Source organism: Pimephales promelas, chromosome 18, assembly GCF_988280905.1.
Source record: "Pimephales promelas chromosome 18, fPimPro1.hap1.1, whole genome shotgun sequence".
NCBI classification, from domain to species: Eukaryota; Metazoa; Chordata; class Actinopteri; order Cypriniformes; family Leuciscidae; genus Pimephales; species Pimephales promelas.
The window spans coordinates 8,040,965-8,059,327 of record NC_142786.1 but is presented as its reverse complement, the minus strand read 5'-3'; the positions used below and the strand labels follow the sequence as shown (position 1 = coordinate 8,059,327).

At 37.8% G+C, this 18,363-nt stretch overlaps 2 protein-coding genes across 4 annotated transcripts in view; both read right to left on the bottom strand.

Moving 5' to 3' along the window:
* Nucleotides 1-18,363, bottom strand: part of lipea (lipase, hormone-sensitive a) — a 58,644-nt gene that overhangs the window by 7,763 nt on the left and 32,518 nt on the right. Inside the window, exons 1-2 of one of the 3 annotated variants that reach the window (XM_039678577.2) lie at nucleotides 5,068-5,273; nucleotides 3,388-3,632 (exon numbers count right to left, since the gene is read on the bottom strand). In XM_039678577.2, the coding sequence (XP_039534511.2) occupies nucleotides 3,388-3,630 (243 nt within the window). In that variant the 5' untranslated portion in view covers nucleotides 3,631-3,632; nucleotides 5,068-5,273. Of the gene's footprint in view, nucleotides 1-3,387; nucleotides 3,633-5,067; nucleotides 5,274-18,363 lie in introns of those variants that run through there. The other 2 variants (XM_039678578.2, XM_089122999.1) reach the window with 2 other exon arrangements.
* Nucleotides 11,073-12,527, bottom strand: LOC120483331 (serine/threonine-protein kinase pim-1-like). The gene is made up of 6 exons (XM_089123006.1): nucleotides 12,524-12,527; nucleotides 12,245-12,402; nucleotides 12,107-12,157; nucleotides 11,596-11,977; nucleotides 11,349-11,525; nucleotides 11,073-11,176 (listed from the first exon to the last, which is right to left on the bottom strand). Exons 1-6 carry the CDS (start codon nucleotides 12,525-12,527, stop codon nucleotides 11,073-11,075), a joined length of 876 nt encoding a protein of 291 aa, XP_088979132.1.

Sequence of the window (18,363 nt, the reverse complement as noted above, 5' to 3'; positions counted from 1 at the left end):
GATTTTATGCAAAGAACCACCTGACGCATTATTATCCTGCTCATACCATGGTAATTTGCCAGCTTTGACATGTTAAAGCTGTTATTGATGTTTGAAGAGCAATATTTTGACCAGAAGTGTAAAAATTACTTTTTTACATCAGTTATGGCTTGTTAGATCTAGCGTTCAGTCCGCTTTAAATTAGACACAGAGATCCAGTAATAAACAGAATTTATTTATTTTTTGTTAATTATTCTAGAATTGTTTTAATTGGAGTTTATTCTGAAAAGACAGTCGGCTGGATGTACATTATCCTGCTTATAACACACCTACTTGCCACATAGGTAAATAATTACACACAAACATATAGGTGGTTTGCAGTCACGCGATTGTGTTGACGCGCGGAATGCAGATGGAGGGCAAGGAGTGAAGAGCGCAATGGACGAGATGGAGGAAAATCCGTACTGTACTACTTTAGACGCTATTACAAGAGAAATATATAAACAGAAAATCGAAACATATGTTGGACGTGATCCTTACGTTATGAGGAGGACCGATTTTCAACTGAATTGAGAGATTTGCCTGCCATCGAGGTAGTAGATATCAGCAACTACCTCGTCTTACAGGCATACTTTGAATTTACAAAGTTCGGAAACTGGTACATTACACAAACAGCCACATAAGTGTATTTAAACACCTGAATAATGTAATTATAAGCCACATAAATAATGTATTAACTCACATTTGACGAAGTGATCACTGCACACACACACACACACACACACAGGCATTTTCCCATTTGGCTCCTCCCGACCACAGACCTAGGCATTTTTCATGGTGTTTTTCTGTCAATTTCTTGTATTTTCCCCCCTTATGAACAACAACTTTGGGCACACGATAAAAACTCCTCGTGGTTTGATCGATTTGAGCAACCATAAAAGACGCAAAACATAGGCATTTTGAGTGTGTTATAGTGCTTCCTAATATAGAAAATCACTTCCTCCCCTCCATCTGCATTTCGCGCCATGGCAACGCAGTGGCATGACGTCACGTGAAAACAAGCTATTGATCTGAGTCTAAATATTTTATTAGGTCTTTAAACGCAAAGCTTCTGCAGAGAGAGCAGTTGCTAGCAAGCGGCAAGTTCAAACTAGACGAAAATTTAAGGGATACGGTACAGTCATACCACTTATTACACAGCATTTCGCCACATAAATAATTAAGAGGATATAGCGATCTTGAGATATGAAACTGTTAAACGGTTAAAAATCGAACCTTTTTGTTATCTTATAATCCAACAGTGTACAAAACAATAGTCGCAGAATAGCAGCAGGTGCATTTGTTTGAAACAAGAGAAAGCGCTTCTACGATAGCCTACTAGTTGACATAATTATAGCTGCACGTAGTAGTAGTGTTCAAAACTATCTGCTTGCCGTAGCTTGATTCAAAGCGGTACGTTTCTAACAATGTTTTTAATTCCAGTGGTACTGGTGGATTTCTCCAGGATATTCGAGCATGACTTTGTGACAGTACATCACATCTGTACACATAAAGATGGAGTCTCGGCTAGAAGGCTATATTGCATGTGAGGATGTTGGAGGTGGAGATTTAAAGACTTTTCTCACAGCACTTGATATAATTAAACTTATTTGATGGCGGATCCAGAAAGGTTCAAACGACAGTCACCAGTGACAACAGATTCACCCACTGTAAAAAGCAAAAGACTTCGTTCAGACTTCGTTCAGAAAGAGACTGCAACCAGACCCATGCGAAAACAAGGATACATATCGGAAGGACATTACATGTAGTCACGCAATGCTGACGTTGTTAACAATAACAATTTGAGAACAAAGTATAATTTGCATATGCTGCGATTGTTAAATTTAATCGCGCGATTTACTGCAATGTCAGAATCTGAACAAAGGTAGATGTTTCTTACTTGTTCAGATTACATTTTCCAGTGAAAATTCTTATGTGGTCATATTTTCAAAACAATAAAATGTGATTCTGAATGCCAGTATCCACATCGGCGCGGTGACTGCAGCCTTACACTCTCCTCAAACATTGTGTTCATCCACGCTGCCGTGCCGATGGTGTTGAAGTACAACTTGCGTAAAGTTGATAATTTCGCGAATGACTGCAATTGCAGGTTTCGAACAGAGATGGCGACAAAGAGGAAAAATGCCAGACTGCAGCTTAAAAAAACTACACAAAATATTGATTTGACTAATTTTTTGTATTTTATTAGCTTACCAACTGCAAAACTTCCACAAAGAAAACCGTTCCTAGCAAGTGTTTTTCTGTAACCTGGATGAGACTGTTATTTGTTTTCAGAGGTTGTTATCGGGGAATAAAATAACACTGGATGGCGTGATTGACCAATCAGAATCAAGTATTTCCACAGAGCCTTGTAATAAATGGTTTGAATGCCTACCTTCCAGCCAATCGTAGTATTCAGATTTCAGACAGTCCATGGTATAAAAGACAGAATTTTTTTTTTAATGAATATTTGTAAAATTATTTTAAAAAACTACACTGCTGGTAATATTTTTTTAAAGAAATTAATACTTTATTCAGTAAGGAAAAATATATAATTTGTACATTACCATTCAAAATTTTGGGGTCATTCAGAAATCAGTATAGGCTTATTTATTCAACAAAGAAACAATACACTGATCAACAGTGACTGTATAATACATTAATAATGTGACAAAAATATTCTATTTCAAATAACTTCTTTAGAACTTTATATTTATCAAGAATCCTGAAAAAAATTATCACAATTTCCACACAGCATATTAGAATGATTTCTGAAGGATCATTTGACACTGAATGGTGTGTCATTTCACACTAATGATGCTGAAAATTCAGCTTTGCCATCACATGAATAAATTATTTATTAAAATATATTTAAATAGTAAATAGCTCATTTAAATTTTAGCAATATTTCACAATGTTACTCTTTTTACTGTATTTTCGATCAGATAAATGTAGCCTTTGTGACTATAAGGGACTTCTTAAAAAAAAAAAAAAAGCTTACCAACCCCAAACTTTTGAACTAAATTTTTATTTAAAAAAATTTAACATTTTAAATTTAGATTTACATAATAATAGTAATTAAATAATTTTAATCATATCATTTCATTTAAATATTTAACAAACTCTTTATTTTAAGCTTTAACTCTTACAAGCTAAACCCCAACTTTAAAAAAAAAACAGTTAGCTTTCCTGACTATTAAGTAAGTAAGTTAAGTTACAGTATACTATTGATGCATTCTTACCATACCATAATAAAGCATTACCAGGTATAAAATTACTAAACAACTAAATTACAGCCAAAAGCAAACTTTAAACTTGAAACTTTCCCTTTTTATCCACTCATTAGTTTTGCAACCAACTAGCAGTTACCTTGACTAAGGTCCGATATCCATTGCCGGGCGTCTGCGCATCCAAATCAAAATGGTGATAGACAGTAGTAAAGCCAGTGATCAAGGGTTCAACAGCACGACCATGTTCCTGAACCTGCCTCATCACCCCCAACAGACGGTTCGTAGCGTCCACATGTGAAGGACTGCCGAGAGATCCATTAAGAGCCAAGATAACATCCGAACAGACTGTCTGCAATGCTGCGAATACATCCTTATGGTCCATGTCTGACAAACAGAGAGAGGGGAGAACAGAGATATCAACAATGAAAATGTCAAACAATCCAAAAACACCTTTAAAAACATACAACATCTCTATGAATGTGAATGGAACAGGTATCAAAGCACAAATAAACAAAACACAAACATTAAACTCTGTCAGGCAAAGGCCAAGCTATCATGAATATAAACTATTGTGTTCTATAGAGAGAGAGCAGAGACCGGCCTTTGTCAACAGACACAAAGACTCAATGTGGGATCACAGCATATTCTTGCAGCATCCAACCCTTGCGTCATCAAAGTCCAAAAGAATGTAAAAAACTGGCCACTTACTGAAACCCATGCTTGGAGGAACTCCACATATGGTTATAAGTAATAACTAAACAATATTTAGTGATGTGTGACAGACTTCAGAGAAAAGCTCCAAAAAGGATTTGATTATCCTCTGCAATAATTAGCCTGAATAGGAGTTCAACGCAGTGCTAATGGATCATGTTAGTCATGACACTGGATTTCAGTAGCCAAATAAAAGACTCGATTTATCATTAGATGCAGTAGACTAATCAGTTGTGGCCTGTAATATATTAATTTTAACTCTTTGCCCGAGGAAATGCAAAATTTGTAAAGGAAACCAGACTCAAACACGGCTGGGGAGCATAGCTTAAATGAATTATTCACTTACACACAGCAGCCACTGTTACAGTTGAACTGATCCCTATTCAGCACTCTGCTCAATAAACACTTAAACACTCTGAAATTACAATTTGCTTCCACTGTTTCACAATTAGATTGTGTGGATGAAAACATCTGATCAATAAAAAAAATTGCACCTTGAACTCGCCACCATGTAAGAATTTTCCTTATTTACAGTAGGTCTTGTTAGAAGATAGACTAGTAAAAAGTCTGCTGTGGTGAATAGATATGAAAGAGATTTTGTCAACACTGTAAAAGTCCATAAATAATTATGAAATACTTAAACATTAATGATTTATTTAAATAATTAAAATACAATATTAAAATATTTAAACATTCATTTGTATGAATGACTTCCTTTGGGGAAACTGATTTTTATATCAAATGGATGGAGATTTCACCTAAAGCATTCAACATGTTCTTTCTTCATTGACAAGCGTTTTTGAGTTGTGTAGCCCGTTTTCTTCAGTATTTATCAATACAGGCCTATACTAACCAGTCCTGGAAACAGCATGAAATAGAAAGGGATCTGGCAACCCAATTGGCGCGACGCAGCAGCACTTGCCACACACAGCTCCAGTGTGGGATAGGTTGCCTCTCATTAACTTTCTATGCGATGAAATTGATATCACGCAATGTTTTTGTAACCTGCTCCGAAAAATTGTAGGTGACGGAGGCCAAAACGACAGCCCGCGCACTTAAAAGTTGTAGCTACCTAAGCAAACTGAAATGTTTGTAAAACATCGCTTACCTGCTTACCTGTCACTCAATGCACTGCGCGTTTGCAAGTTGCGTCTGAACTGCGAGCGATCGCTGACAGCAGCACCGCATATCGAACAGCACTGTCGCGAAATGCTATCGACACTCGTGCATTTTCATATCCAAATAGTATGGTAGAGGATGTCTTGTGTTTTTTTGCTTGTATCCTCTTCCGTGCCTGTCAAAGTTTCGACTGACTCACAGCATCATGGGTACACGAGTTCGGTGTAGAGTCCTGTGTGCAGAGTGACGCGACGCGACCGCTTCCATGGCAATCAACGGGACTTTGCTCATGTGCACTCTCGCGGTAGAGGAATCAAATATATAAGTAAGGCTTTATATATATAAAAAATACATAACCAACACACATAATAATATATTTATAAACATAATAATATTTATTTTATCGATAAATACAGTGTAGGCCTGTTTTCAGCACAAGAGTATAATTCATTTATTTTTGTTTGGGGTTTTATAATCCTATATCTGCATACCTATTAGCCTAATATGCTGTATGGCAGATTAATTTAATAAAATGCTAAATTATAGGTACACTAATAGTAGGCTAGCCTACATAAACTAATAGCCTAGCTATTAACTTTAAGGTATGTGCATAGAGAAACTTACAACAAGAAAATAGGCGCACCCTCTGTGTGCCTACTGCCTATTCACTAAAGTAAAAACCTAGCAAGGAAAATAAACAGAAAAATTAGTCTACAACTATAGTAAAACATTATTTTTTTTTAAGTAATCAATAATAATAAAATTCTTTAATCTTCAAATGGTGTTCGTTTCCTATTTACACTTCTGGGCTTCGGGGTCTACGAACCCAACAATTGATTGAGTAATAATTCTACAAAAAACAAAACAAAAAACAAAACATGTTTAATCATACAAATAAAATATCATTTTTTTTGTTTACTTCTATTCTATCTCTTCTATCTATTCATTAATGCTGTGTTTTTGGAGATATAAAGTAGCCTACTTTTGTATCCATATACCACACACAATTCCTCAACTACCATTAGCTTGCATATGAATTTTTTTTTTTTTTTGTATGATACATTGCATTTATGCTCTAGTACTAGGCCTTCATTTCTGTGTAAAAATTTTTTAGATTTATGCCGGATTTTTTTATTTTTTTTTTACACATGAAGAAAATACCTATATTGACCCCGTCATATTGGTCATATTGACCCCGAAGACCAGAAGTGTAAAGAAGTGGGGTTTTTTTTACATACCTTCAGAACAACCGAATCAAGCGCCGTTTGTGTGTGTGTGTGTAGATAGATAATGTATGAAAAGTCACAAAATCTTATTCCACTGAGATGAAGGGAACTTTTTTTTATTTAGTAAAAGTCGATTGGGGTCGTATAGACCCCATGACCTGATTGAGGGCTACATGGGTTTTAGCCTACTATTACTGTTGTTATTTTCCCCCCACAGTTAAATGCTCACAGTGAGCACAAAGTGGCAGTCATTACAAAGATATTTGATTCCATGTTCCATGCTCATTCTCATATGACACCCTCTGGTGGTCAATGGGAAAACTGGCTCCTCTCTGAATGATAAACCAGTGTGTTCTGAAAGAATCAACATGCATATATATATATATATATATATATATATATATATATATATATATATATATATGAAAAGTTCAGATGCAAAAGCCTCTAAATGCCATTTGAAATTTTCTTCTAAAATGACCATTTTTATCAAGCTTGTATATTTAAGTTCAGTAATTTCACTTAAATGGCAATGAAGATTACCTATTAATTGCCATTTAAGTGAAATTACTGAACTTAAATATACAAGCTTGATAAAAATGGTCATTTTAGAAGAAAATTTCAAATGGCATTTAGAGGCTTTTGCATCTACTCTTCATATATATATATATATATATATATATATATATATATAACATAAATTTTTCAATGGGACCATAAATATTGCATAAAAATATTAATAAATTCAATCAAATTGTCTCAAAATACTAATATATATATATATATATATATATATATATATATATATATATATATATATATATATATTACAGAACAAAAATAAATTGCATTGGTTTTTACTGGGCTGGAGGAAGTTTCATTTTTAGGTGTCCGGTCACTTCTGACCGGGAAGGCCCATGTGACTCCTAAATGAAGACCATCAGACGTTTCCAGTAAACAATAGAAATATTAATAAATTCAATCAAATTGTCTCAAAATACTAAATTAAAAGAACAAATATTATAGAACATAAATAAATTGCATTGGTTTTTACTGGGATGGAGGAAGTTTCATTTTTAGGTGTCCGGTCACTTCACCTAAAAAAAAAAATATCACCGGGAAGGCCCAGGACGGGACTCCTAAACGAAGACCATCAGAGGTTTAAATGTCTATCATTGTTTTCCAGTAAACAATAGAAACATGTGAAAACATAATCTACAAATACTTAAGCAGCAAGCTTTGTGAAACACAAAAACCATGTGACAGCAGTCTGAGGACAACAGACCTGGCCAGCCATCTCACCGTTGTTGGGCTATTTAGCGTCATTAAAAGAACAGTTTACTTAAAAATGAAAATTCTGTCATCATTTACACACCCCCAAGTTGTTTCAAACCTGTTTGAATTTATTTATTTTGCTTAACACAAAGAGAATGGACCCCACTGACTTCCATATTAGGTAAAAAATAGTATGGAAGTCAATGGGGTTCATCAACTGGTTACAGCAATTCTTTAAAATATCTTCCTTTGTAATTAGCAGAAACAACTTGAGGGTGAGTACATGATGACAGAATTCTACATAAAGTGTTATAATTGAATGAATAGCATTTTTGATACAAATTCTGGAAAAAAATGGGTATAAAATTTGCTTGTAGCAACACACGCTTGTCTTTCTAATCCAATGTTTGAGTAGTATGAAGCTGCAGACTCGGAGACCTGCATCTACAGTCCCCCACCCAGAGTCCCGCATTCCCAGACATAATATTGCATATATTTTGCAGCTTACAACAGAGAAGCGATTTCGTTGGAGTCACATTTGCACCTTTTTTTCGCTAACCGATGAATGATAAAACACTGATAGCCAATCAAAATCCTTCCTAAGTCAATTAAAAATAAACATTGCATGTGTTTGGTGTCCATGCTAATATAGTTATCATGCTTGGTGTTAATGGGTCTTGATACAAACAATAAATAACATGAAAGAAATAAGAAAGCTTGAAAATTGTGTTGGACATTGAATTGCCTTACCACTGATCTATGAATAAGTATAAAAACACATAATGCATAAAAATACAATTCTTTTTATTGAAAGGGGTGACACTACAACATCGAGAGTGCAAAAAATGATATCTGACAGACTTGTGGGAGTTGTGGCCCGAGGCAGAGCAGGCTTGGGGATGTTCCCAACACCTCCTCGACAAGAGCTCAAGGGAAGGAGAAGCGCAGCCGAATATATGAAGAAGTCAGAGCTACTGTGGAGGAAGGAAGGCTGAGCAGAGCTGCTGGAATGGCTTGGCTTAGCTTGGATATAAAACCTAGTGTTGAAGTTGCTATTTTTGGAGTACCAGAACATGGAGTATCATTGACAAATAAAGTAAAAAATGTTATTGCTTTTGCCACCTTATTAGCTAGAAGGAGAATATTATTGGAGTGGAAATCAACAAATCCACCCAAAGCCTCAATGTGGTTATGTGATCTAGTATCATATTTAAAATGAGAGAAAATTAAATATTTAATGAAAGGATCGGTTGAAAAATTTTATCAGACTTGGCAACCCATGATTACATATTTTGAGAAGATGAGGACTCTCCCACCTATTGATCAATGTTAGATGTGATTGTCAATTGGGGTATTGTTTTGTAGTTATGTACGGACCACGAACATGTCAGAATTTCATTATTGGCTATGTATGTTTATTTATTTATTATTTATTTTTATTTATTTATTTATTTTATTTTTTTTTTTGGGGGGGGGTTATTATTATTGATATTTTAGTTTTGACTTGTATGTAATATATTGTTATTTATTTTGGCGGAATGGGTTATTGTGGGGGAAAACTTTAACTTTGATTGTATCTGCTTTATGTTAATGCTTTCTGTTAATGCTTTGAAAAAGTTGATAAATAAATGTATAAAAAAAAATATACTATAATAATGCATAAAGATTAAAAATCTATAATAATGCATAAAAAAAATACTAAAACTACACAAGTCTGTACTTTCAAAACCTTTGTGCATTACTATAAACATTTTTCTTTGTTTGTTTTTGCATATAAAAAAATTTTACATTACATTTCAAAAAAAAAAAAAAAAAAAACAAAAAAAAAAGAGCTGCTGGAATGGGGCAACAGGAGGCCTGGGATCAGGTGGGAGCAAGGTCACCTGGACGGAGCTCTGGCAAAGCGAGCCGCACCGCATAGCCTTCCTGATTCGGGCAGTGTACGATGTACCGCCAAGCCCAGCAAATCTTTGTACGTGGGGGAAAGCAGACACACCAATTTGCCAATTGTGCCCAGCTCGTGGAACACCGGAGCACATTTTGAGCTCCTGCCCAACAGCGCTCGGCACTTGGCGTCACAACCAGGTGCTGAAAGCTGTTGCAGACACCATCAGCACAGAGATCAGCAAAGGCGGCCAAGGCAGCAACACCATTCGCCCAATCGCATTTGTTAGGGCAGGAGAACAGCCGCAAACAGGGAGGAAGGCACCAGCAGGAATCCTGGCATCAGCCAAGGACTGGAAACTTTCTGTGGATTTGGAGAAGCAGCTGAAATTCCCCCAGCACATCGTCAGCACAACTATGAGGCCAGATATCATTCTAGTCTCAGAGAGCACCAAGAATATAATCATCATGGAGCTGACCGTGCCACGGGAGGACCGCTTGGGAGAAGCCCACGAAAAGAAGATGACAAAATATGAACATCTGGTCACAGACTGCTGAGCACAGGGCTGGAAGGCGAGATGCACGACTATCGAGGTTGGCTGCAGAGGATTTGTGGGGCGCTCCCTCCACAAAGCCTTTACTGCGCTGGGCATTGCAGGAACAACAAGGAGCAGGGCCTTTAAGAACACCACTGACGCAGCAGAGAGAGCCTCGCGATTGGCTCTGGATCCGTAGAGGAGCACCATGGGGGCAAGCGAGTGCTACCTGAACACAAGTCGCGGTCTGATCAGCCGTGGCTGGCTCGCCTGGGAGAGGGTGTCTGACGTTGAAAGACCCGAAACACCGAGGACCCCAGGTTACATCACTGATGATGTGTTCGGGTGCATCTGAAGATGTGTTTCAAGAACTTGAAAGTAATATGTTCTGATATTTTCTTACTTTGTGTCAGTTCCAGCGCACACATGAGTTATTGCATTATTGAGAAGAATTTTAACTCAGTAGTTATGTTCAAGCTGTCACCCAACAACAGTGTCCAATGGTGTGGATGAATGTTTCTTGCACATACTGGGGCAGAACGCTTTTGCGCCCACTTTATTGTCTGATCTCACTGTCACAAACATTTTCAACAAAAGAGCAATTTCTGAAACATCTGGGTCCCAAGAGGGCGCGGTTGGTGGTCGATGACCACCCCAAGCCCCTCTTCCATCGCCAGCGAGCAGCAGTGGGTGTGTCCCGGACGCACTGACACCTCCGCACACTCCCTCTGCCCTTCGACGGAAGCGGGTCCGCGTCGCACCACACACTCAGACCTCCCTCCGGGCTGCTATGCCGTACGGGTCGGGTCCCTGCATCCACCCCGGGTACGTCTGTGGTGTTTTGTGCAGTTATTATACATTGCACAAACTTGATTATAACCGGATTCCATTCGGACTCCATTTTGATCTCTTTTTTCCTTACAGAATGGCCTGAAACAAAATACAGAAAGTTATTGTCTTCAGACATTATATTTAGAGATTTGACTTCGGAATTGTGTCACAAACAATAAAGATACAACATATAAAAACAAATGCATAATAATAAGGAGTCAAAATGTGAATACCTCTTCTGATCATGGGCTCAGTGACTGAAACCATGAATGGGACAGGATTTCCTCCAAACCAATCCGTCGGCTTGGGTCCAGCTGCAGGAGACACTGAATCAGAAGACGGCATTCTGTGCAGAACGATGAGAGACAAAGAGAGACGGGGGAATCAGATTATAACCTTGAACTTTACATCTGCTATCTTTGTAATAAGCTGTAAGATTTGAGATTCTAAACTGTACGTTCAGAACTTCCAGAATTCCTGGCACAGGTTTGATCTTTTTGTGATGAATACCATCTTACCGTGTGACAAGCCAGGCTGATTCCAAGCGCCCGAATTAATCACCCGCAGTTCACTGGGTCCTGGAAAGTGTCCAAACACAATTTTGAATAAGAGGACTCCTAGTGACCACACAGTTGCAGGATTCCCATGGTACCTGCCCTCTGTTTTGAACTCAGGGGGGCGATATTCACGTGTGCCTGAAGGAAAGACATTGTGTCTGATGAGTAGGCTTGAAATATATTCTTAATACACAGTCTTAATACATACCAGAGAAATAATTATATGCAGATTTCTTCAGGAGATCCCCGCATCCAAAGTCTATCAGTTTAGTCTCTAATGTTTGTGGATTGATCAGTATATTCTCCATCTTAATATCTCGGTGGAGAACTCCACTGGCACTGCATGCGATAGAGGCGTGCGTTACTTGCCACATGACAAGTCGCGCTCCAAATTCGCTGAGAGTTCCTCTAAAGTGACTAATGAAGTTACGCAGATCTGTGCAGGGTAAGGGGCGCTCCAAAACCATGATGTAGTAGTCCAGCTCGTCCTGCCAGTCCAGTAGCTGAATGATCTGCTTAACTTTAGGCTCCCTATTATTAACCAGGATTAACAGGGCGACCTCTAATGGAAGGGGTGCGGGATGACCAGGCTAGAAGAAAGATATATTGTTAGATGGGGGTGCTTTCCAAAATCAAGATTTAGCCCAGTCTTGAACCAATTGTTTACATGTGTTAATTTTAAAAAATGTCAAAGAACATGGAAAGAGTAGTCTACTTACAATGGAAATGTACTGCATTTTCCTCGGCTTTCTGGCAAGTTTTACTGCCACCTGATCAACAGAACAAAACATTTGTCAAAACAAGGGCACTAAAAGTGGACATAATATACACTAATATTGTATGTAGAATAATGATACCTCAAGGCCATCCTCCAGGCGTTTCCCTTCATAGACAATGCCGAATCCTCCCTTACCAAGTATTCTGCCGAACTGATACCGGCTCAAAATATCTGGCGGATTTGCAGGCGGCTGGACTTCGAGGCCAATGAAATCTGCCACTACATTTTGATATAATTCTGAAAACATGAATAAATTAAATAATAATGACATCCTTCATTCTCATACATTATGATGATTCTTCAGTTAGAGGCATTTATGATTATGCTTAAGGTTAATTAAGCTTCCATTAATGGATACTCATATCTAGCTGAAGGATTATGTCAAGTTTTTGTTGTACAGAACAAAAACACAATTACAGATTCTAATGGCAAGGTTATCGGATTTACCTTCAGCATGTCTCTCGTATATCAGCACAGCAGTCTCATCCTGACCCTGATCTGAGCTGCCTTTCGGGTCACAGGAAGAGGGCGCGGATGCCACCTCAACACTATTCATCCTAGGTCTCTTTCTCGCAGGCCCCTCGTCCGGGTGAGAACTCCGTTTTCTCTTCTTGCCGGTGGTAACAGTTCTCCATGTGTTTTTAGCTGTGTTTAAAGATTGAACAGAAGTCATGGAATACAAATCTAATCCTGCCCTTAATTAAACTTCAATCAATTGCGTTTTGAAATAACGTACAAAGGTGTGGATTTTTTCTTATGATAATTAATGACACGTGATTCTAGGAACAGAAAATCCCCCTATTCTTCAATAATGGATAGCCATAATTAGGTTAAAGTATTTTTGAAGCACAGAGCTGTAGTTAACAAAACCAGTTACTGGTTACATGTCTCATAACATGTTCATTTGATTTACCATCAGCGCTTCTATCAGTAGTCTGGTCCTGCACTTGCTGAAGCTGACCTGGGCTGGCTAATGTGTCAGAGGAATGAAAAGATGGCAGCTTCTCAAAACTACTCTTTCTCTCCTGACTATCATTTCCCTCACTAACACGGTCATACTGATGGTACAAAAAAAAAGAAGAACGGGTTATTGTTAACATAAACAAATTTAAGAGATTTGACTTCAGATATTTTTTTCTTATGTCACAAAAGATGAACAACATATGAAAACAAATGCAAAAAAATAAAATAAAAGAAAGAAAAAATAAAAGCCATTTGTAGCTGAAATTAGGCTCAGTACCTTAAAACATCCGTGGAAAATAGTTTTCTCCAAGCGGTTTAGGTCCTGCTGAAGGAGGGGTCGAATCAGATGGCAGCTTTCTGTTAAGAACAATGGGAGAGAGAGAGAGAGAGAGTCAGATTATAACCTTAAACTTTACACCTGCTGTCTTTGTAATAATAAACTGTCAGATGTGACTGGTCTAATCTGTAAGGTCACAAAATCCGAAAAAATTCCTGCATTATCAACAAGCATCAACATTTTGGCTCAAAATGTCCTCTATTAAAAGATACATAATTAATAGTTAGAAAAATATTTATAGGGTGCCATGAGGACGTTGAGCAGTGGCAACACCAAAGCAAGCATCCATGGATAATTCTTATGGGGTTCATGGGCTGACTGTCATACACATTTGGATAAATTAATGTGCAAAACAGCAGAATTACCACACAAAAAATCATCTATACTGTTTAAAATAAATAAATAAATAAATATATATATAAAATTATAAAAAAAATGTCAATATCCCATTACACTGGCCATTAAACACAACAAAAGGTTTAAAAAAATGTCTCTGAGCAAGTAAAAATAAATTATTTTACATAGGCCAAGTAGCCTAAATCACAAGTTTAAGTGACATTTTTTCACATTTAAGTGCCAATGCTTAAAATCAGCAGAAGAAATACTGATTATGTGTCTGTGTGTGTGTGCTATACTGTGAAGATTCTGAGGTGGCAGATGGGGTGGCAATGCTTTACTTTAGGGTGGCAGTTGCAACCCAAATTAACATAAAACTTCAGTACTGAAAAGTGTGTAATCTTTGAGATTATAGCAGTAACTCACCCTCAACTGTCAAGTCCACTTTGTTGCTAATTGGTGCTGGACTGACGAAGTTAAGAGATGGCAGCTTCTCAAAACTACACTCCCGCTTCTCCTTTCTCTCCTGGCCCTCATCAAAACTTTCCGTCCTCCTCCTCTTCCTCTTCGGCCCCTCATCAAAACTCTCCGTCCTCCTCCTCTTTTTCTCCATCCTCCTCCTCTTTCTCTCCAGCCCCTCGTTAAAACTCTCCGTCCTCCTCCTCTTTCTCTCCGGCCCATCGTCAAAACTCTCCTTCCTCCTCCTCTTTCTCTGGGGCACGAAAGAACTCATTTTTCTAGCCATGATAATTTCCATTAGAAAACAGAAAGAATTATCGTCAAGAAAACTGAGTCGCAAACTGAATCACCTTTGTATAATGTTTTGTTTGTTTGTATGTATGGCGCTCGGGCTTCGATGAGGTCATAGGCTAACTTACACGTTATTCCGCAAACGAAACGACGCCAGGCTCGTTCTAAACTTTTTCGCTGATATAGCTATCCCTTTTACATTAAACGAATTCTATCCACATTCATTCATTAAATCCAAAAATGTTTTTTTTTATTATTATTATTATTATTATTTATGGAAACAAAAACAAATGAGAGTGATCACACAAGGAAACTACAAACTAAATGTGAAACAGTTCTTATGATTAATATTTCATCTGTTCAATAAACAAGTAATTAAGTCACTCATTCATTTGGACGGTCGCCTGCCGCCACCTACTGGCGGTTTATTTTCGTGTTTTGTCTAACATTTCTTGTTTGACTCTATATCAAACTAAAATACTGCATTAATATTTTTTTTAAAATAATATATATATATATATATATATATATATATATATATATATATATATATATATTATGAGAATGTATACTTTTGAGCCCTTGGATTAAAATACCATGCAAACATAATGTGGTCTCATGCATTTCGTACTACCCAATTATACAGGGAGTCCCTGTGCATTTTGCTGTAAGACTTAATTTTCTCCAAGGGGATGAATAAATTGTTATCTTATCTTTATTATCTCACTTATAAAGAGGCAGCTTCCAGTCTGTGTCTAATTTTAGGATTTCTTATAGCACTTTCATATCATATAGTTATATAGTCCTCAATGACTTTCAAATTCTTCACATCTTTAACAGCTTCTTTAATAGACAGAAAATACTTCACAGGGCCATGAAGCACTCAATCTCTTAATGTCCCACTATGTTACATGAAATATTATTATGCAAACTATGTAGTTCTTTAATATATCTCTGAGCTTTTAGGTATGATGCCCTGACGTTACACTGTTAACATTTGAATCTATTTACTCCTGGTGCCATTCACCAGCTGTCACCAGCTCAGGATCTAGGCCTATTCTTTTGTTTCTCATGTTACAATGACAATTCAGTTTCCATATCAGCATGCTCTGGACTGGCATCACCAATACTGATGGCTACCCAAAGAGAGCATCAATAGCATTGTTCCAGACAGTAGCTTCATGGAAGCTAACTGGAAGCTTAAAGGGACACTCCACCCATTTGCATTAAGCTTTCTAATAATAATAATAATAATTCGTTACATTTATATAGCGCTTTTCTGGACACTCAAAGCGCTTCACATAGAAGGGGGGGATCTCCTCAACCACTACCAATGTGCAGCATCCACCTGGATGATGCGACGGCAGCCATATTGCGCCAGAACGCTCACCACACACCAGCTGGTGGAGAGGAGACAGTGATGAAGCCAATTGGTGTATATGGGGATGATTAGGAGGCCATGATGGACAGAGGCTACTGGGCAAATTTGGCCAGGATGCCGGGGTTACACCCCTGCTCTTACGAAAGACATCCTGGGATTTTTTATGACCACAGAGAGTCAGGACCTCGGTTTAACGTCTCATCCGAAGGTTTCTAGAAACCCAGTATTAAATGGCCGTGCAACACTCTTTCATTTTCCCCTGAGACGAGAGAAATCTGCTATTTACCCTTTTCACTTCCTCCTACAATGACGCAAAAATAATTTCTGTAAAGCACTAGATCCCACCGTTTCAAACCTGCCCATAGGGGGTTGGACCTAATCCGCTAACAAACCTATCACAGATCAGTGCCAGTGCATTTGATTTGATTGCGACTGTAGAACGCAAAAGCCAAATCCCGGACATTTTGGGCGAAACACATTTTTGGGCAGACTCATCACGGAGACTCAATAGCCTTCACTGTTGTTTACCTACTGCGCAGTTACCGGTAGGCGTGGCGAAGCAAGTGCATTCTGGGAGTTGTTGTGTTTCATCCACATAAGCCCAAAATTCATTTTCTGGCTTTTCTCAGTCTAGAAAGTTCCAAATTCAAAAATAATTTCACATTTCTTTTACATAAATAAATTACCCATTTATACTACACATTCATCTTTCCAGAGGTGGAGTGACCCTTTAAGGGTTTAGTAGCCTAACGTCGTCATACTCAGATTCAAGTTCAGAATATAAGTCTGATAGTGCTCCAATGGGGCATGATTATGGAGCGTGTTTTTCAACGGAACCAGGAAAGAAATTGCCTCTGCAACTAATCAGATCAACGGAGTAAGTGATTTACGTTGAATCCCATAGGAAGGACGGCAAAAATATCTTTCCGATCGGCAAATGCCTTGATCGCGGTTCTCTGTTCCTCTTTTAAAATGAATGCGCTGTCTATATCTTCTATAACATACGCGATGACCTCAAATGTTGTGAGGGGGGGGCTAAGTTCGGATGGTATCCAGGCTAGGGGTTTAGCTAATTTAGATTTTAGCGTTCAGAGTTCTTCGCCTGGTATTCACCCTAATATAGTCCCAAATCAATATCTGCCTTTTTAATCGCCTAGTCTTAATTTTAAATGATATTTGTAGTTGTTGTGAATACATTTTGTAGTTGTTTGTGAATACAATTTTTTGTTTTTCTTAATCACTTTTACTCACGACATGCTATTGGCAACATAGGATTCCATTCATTATGTACTTTGGCTAAGATAAGCTAACTTTGGCTAAAGACAATGCATGCACTTAGAAAAAAAATGCTTTTGCCAAACTATTTTACTGTTGGGGACACTGTAAATAAGCCCTATTTTAAAAAAACGGTGGAGTGTTCCTTTAAGAATAGGTGCTGATGTGACTGAATGGTTCGAAACAATAGTAGGAGTACTACAGGGCTGCATGGTGTCTCCACTTCCCTTTAATATCTTTTTAGAGGTGATCATGGCAAGTGCACTGGTCGAGGTGAAGGAAGGAGCAGTCATGAATGGACGAATCATCAACAACCTCAGATTCACAGACGACATCACAGCTTTGGCAGAAAACCAGGATGACCAGTAAAGATCAACAGAATCGTAGAGGAGAGTTCAATGATGGGCATGAAGGTCAACACAGGAAAGACAGAAATACAACATATTGGACGGGAAAAGACCAAAGTATTCATCCAAATAGAGATGAATAGGCAATTCAAACCAAATAGGTACTCAACGAACTATTGTATAATTCAGAAACATGGGACACTAACAGAAGCAGACAAGAATAAACTGAGTGTTTGAAATTAATTGCTTACGAAAAATCCAAGGGGTGACAAGAAGAGACCGAATGAGAAATGTCAACCTAAAGAAGAGAGTTGGGGATGGAAATTGATGTTGTGCAGCGAATTCAGAAAGCCTTGGATACTTTGGACAGGTGGTCCGAATGATAACAGAATGACTTCTAAATGTCGCTCTATTCAATCGCGTCCACGGGACAAGGAGGAGAGGGCGTTATCTGTAAAGTAACACGTTTTATTTTTTGTTTGTCTTAGTTTAACTGTCTTATCTTATCTTTTCTTATCTCATCTTATCTTTAAAGGGACAGCAATAGTCTATTTTTAGGACTTTACACAGTCTCTATTTTTGGCAATTCTTCACTGCTTAAAATAAACTTTCAATTTCTTAATGCAAATTGCTTTAGCACTCTGCAATGCAGTTGTGAGTGAGAAAGGCCTGTGGTTTACCAGTGTTCAGTATGACTGTATGACACCTCTTGCTCAGGAAGGCAATCCTTGCAAAGAGAGGTGGTTATTCCAATTATCTAAAGTTTGTTTCTTAGTGTCTGTGGGATAAATGAGTTCCGATTCCAGGCT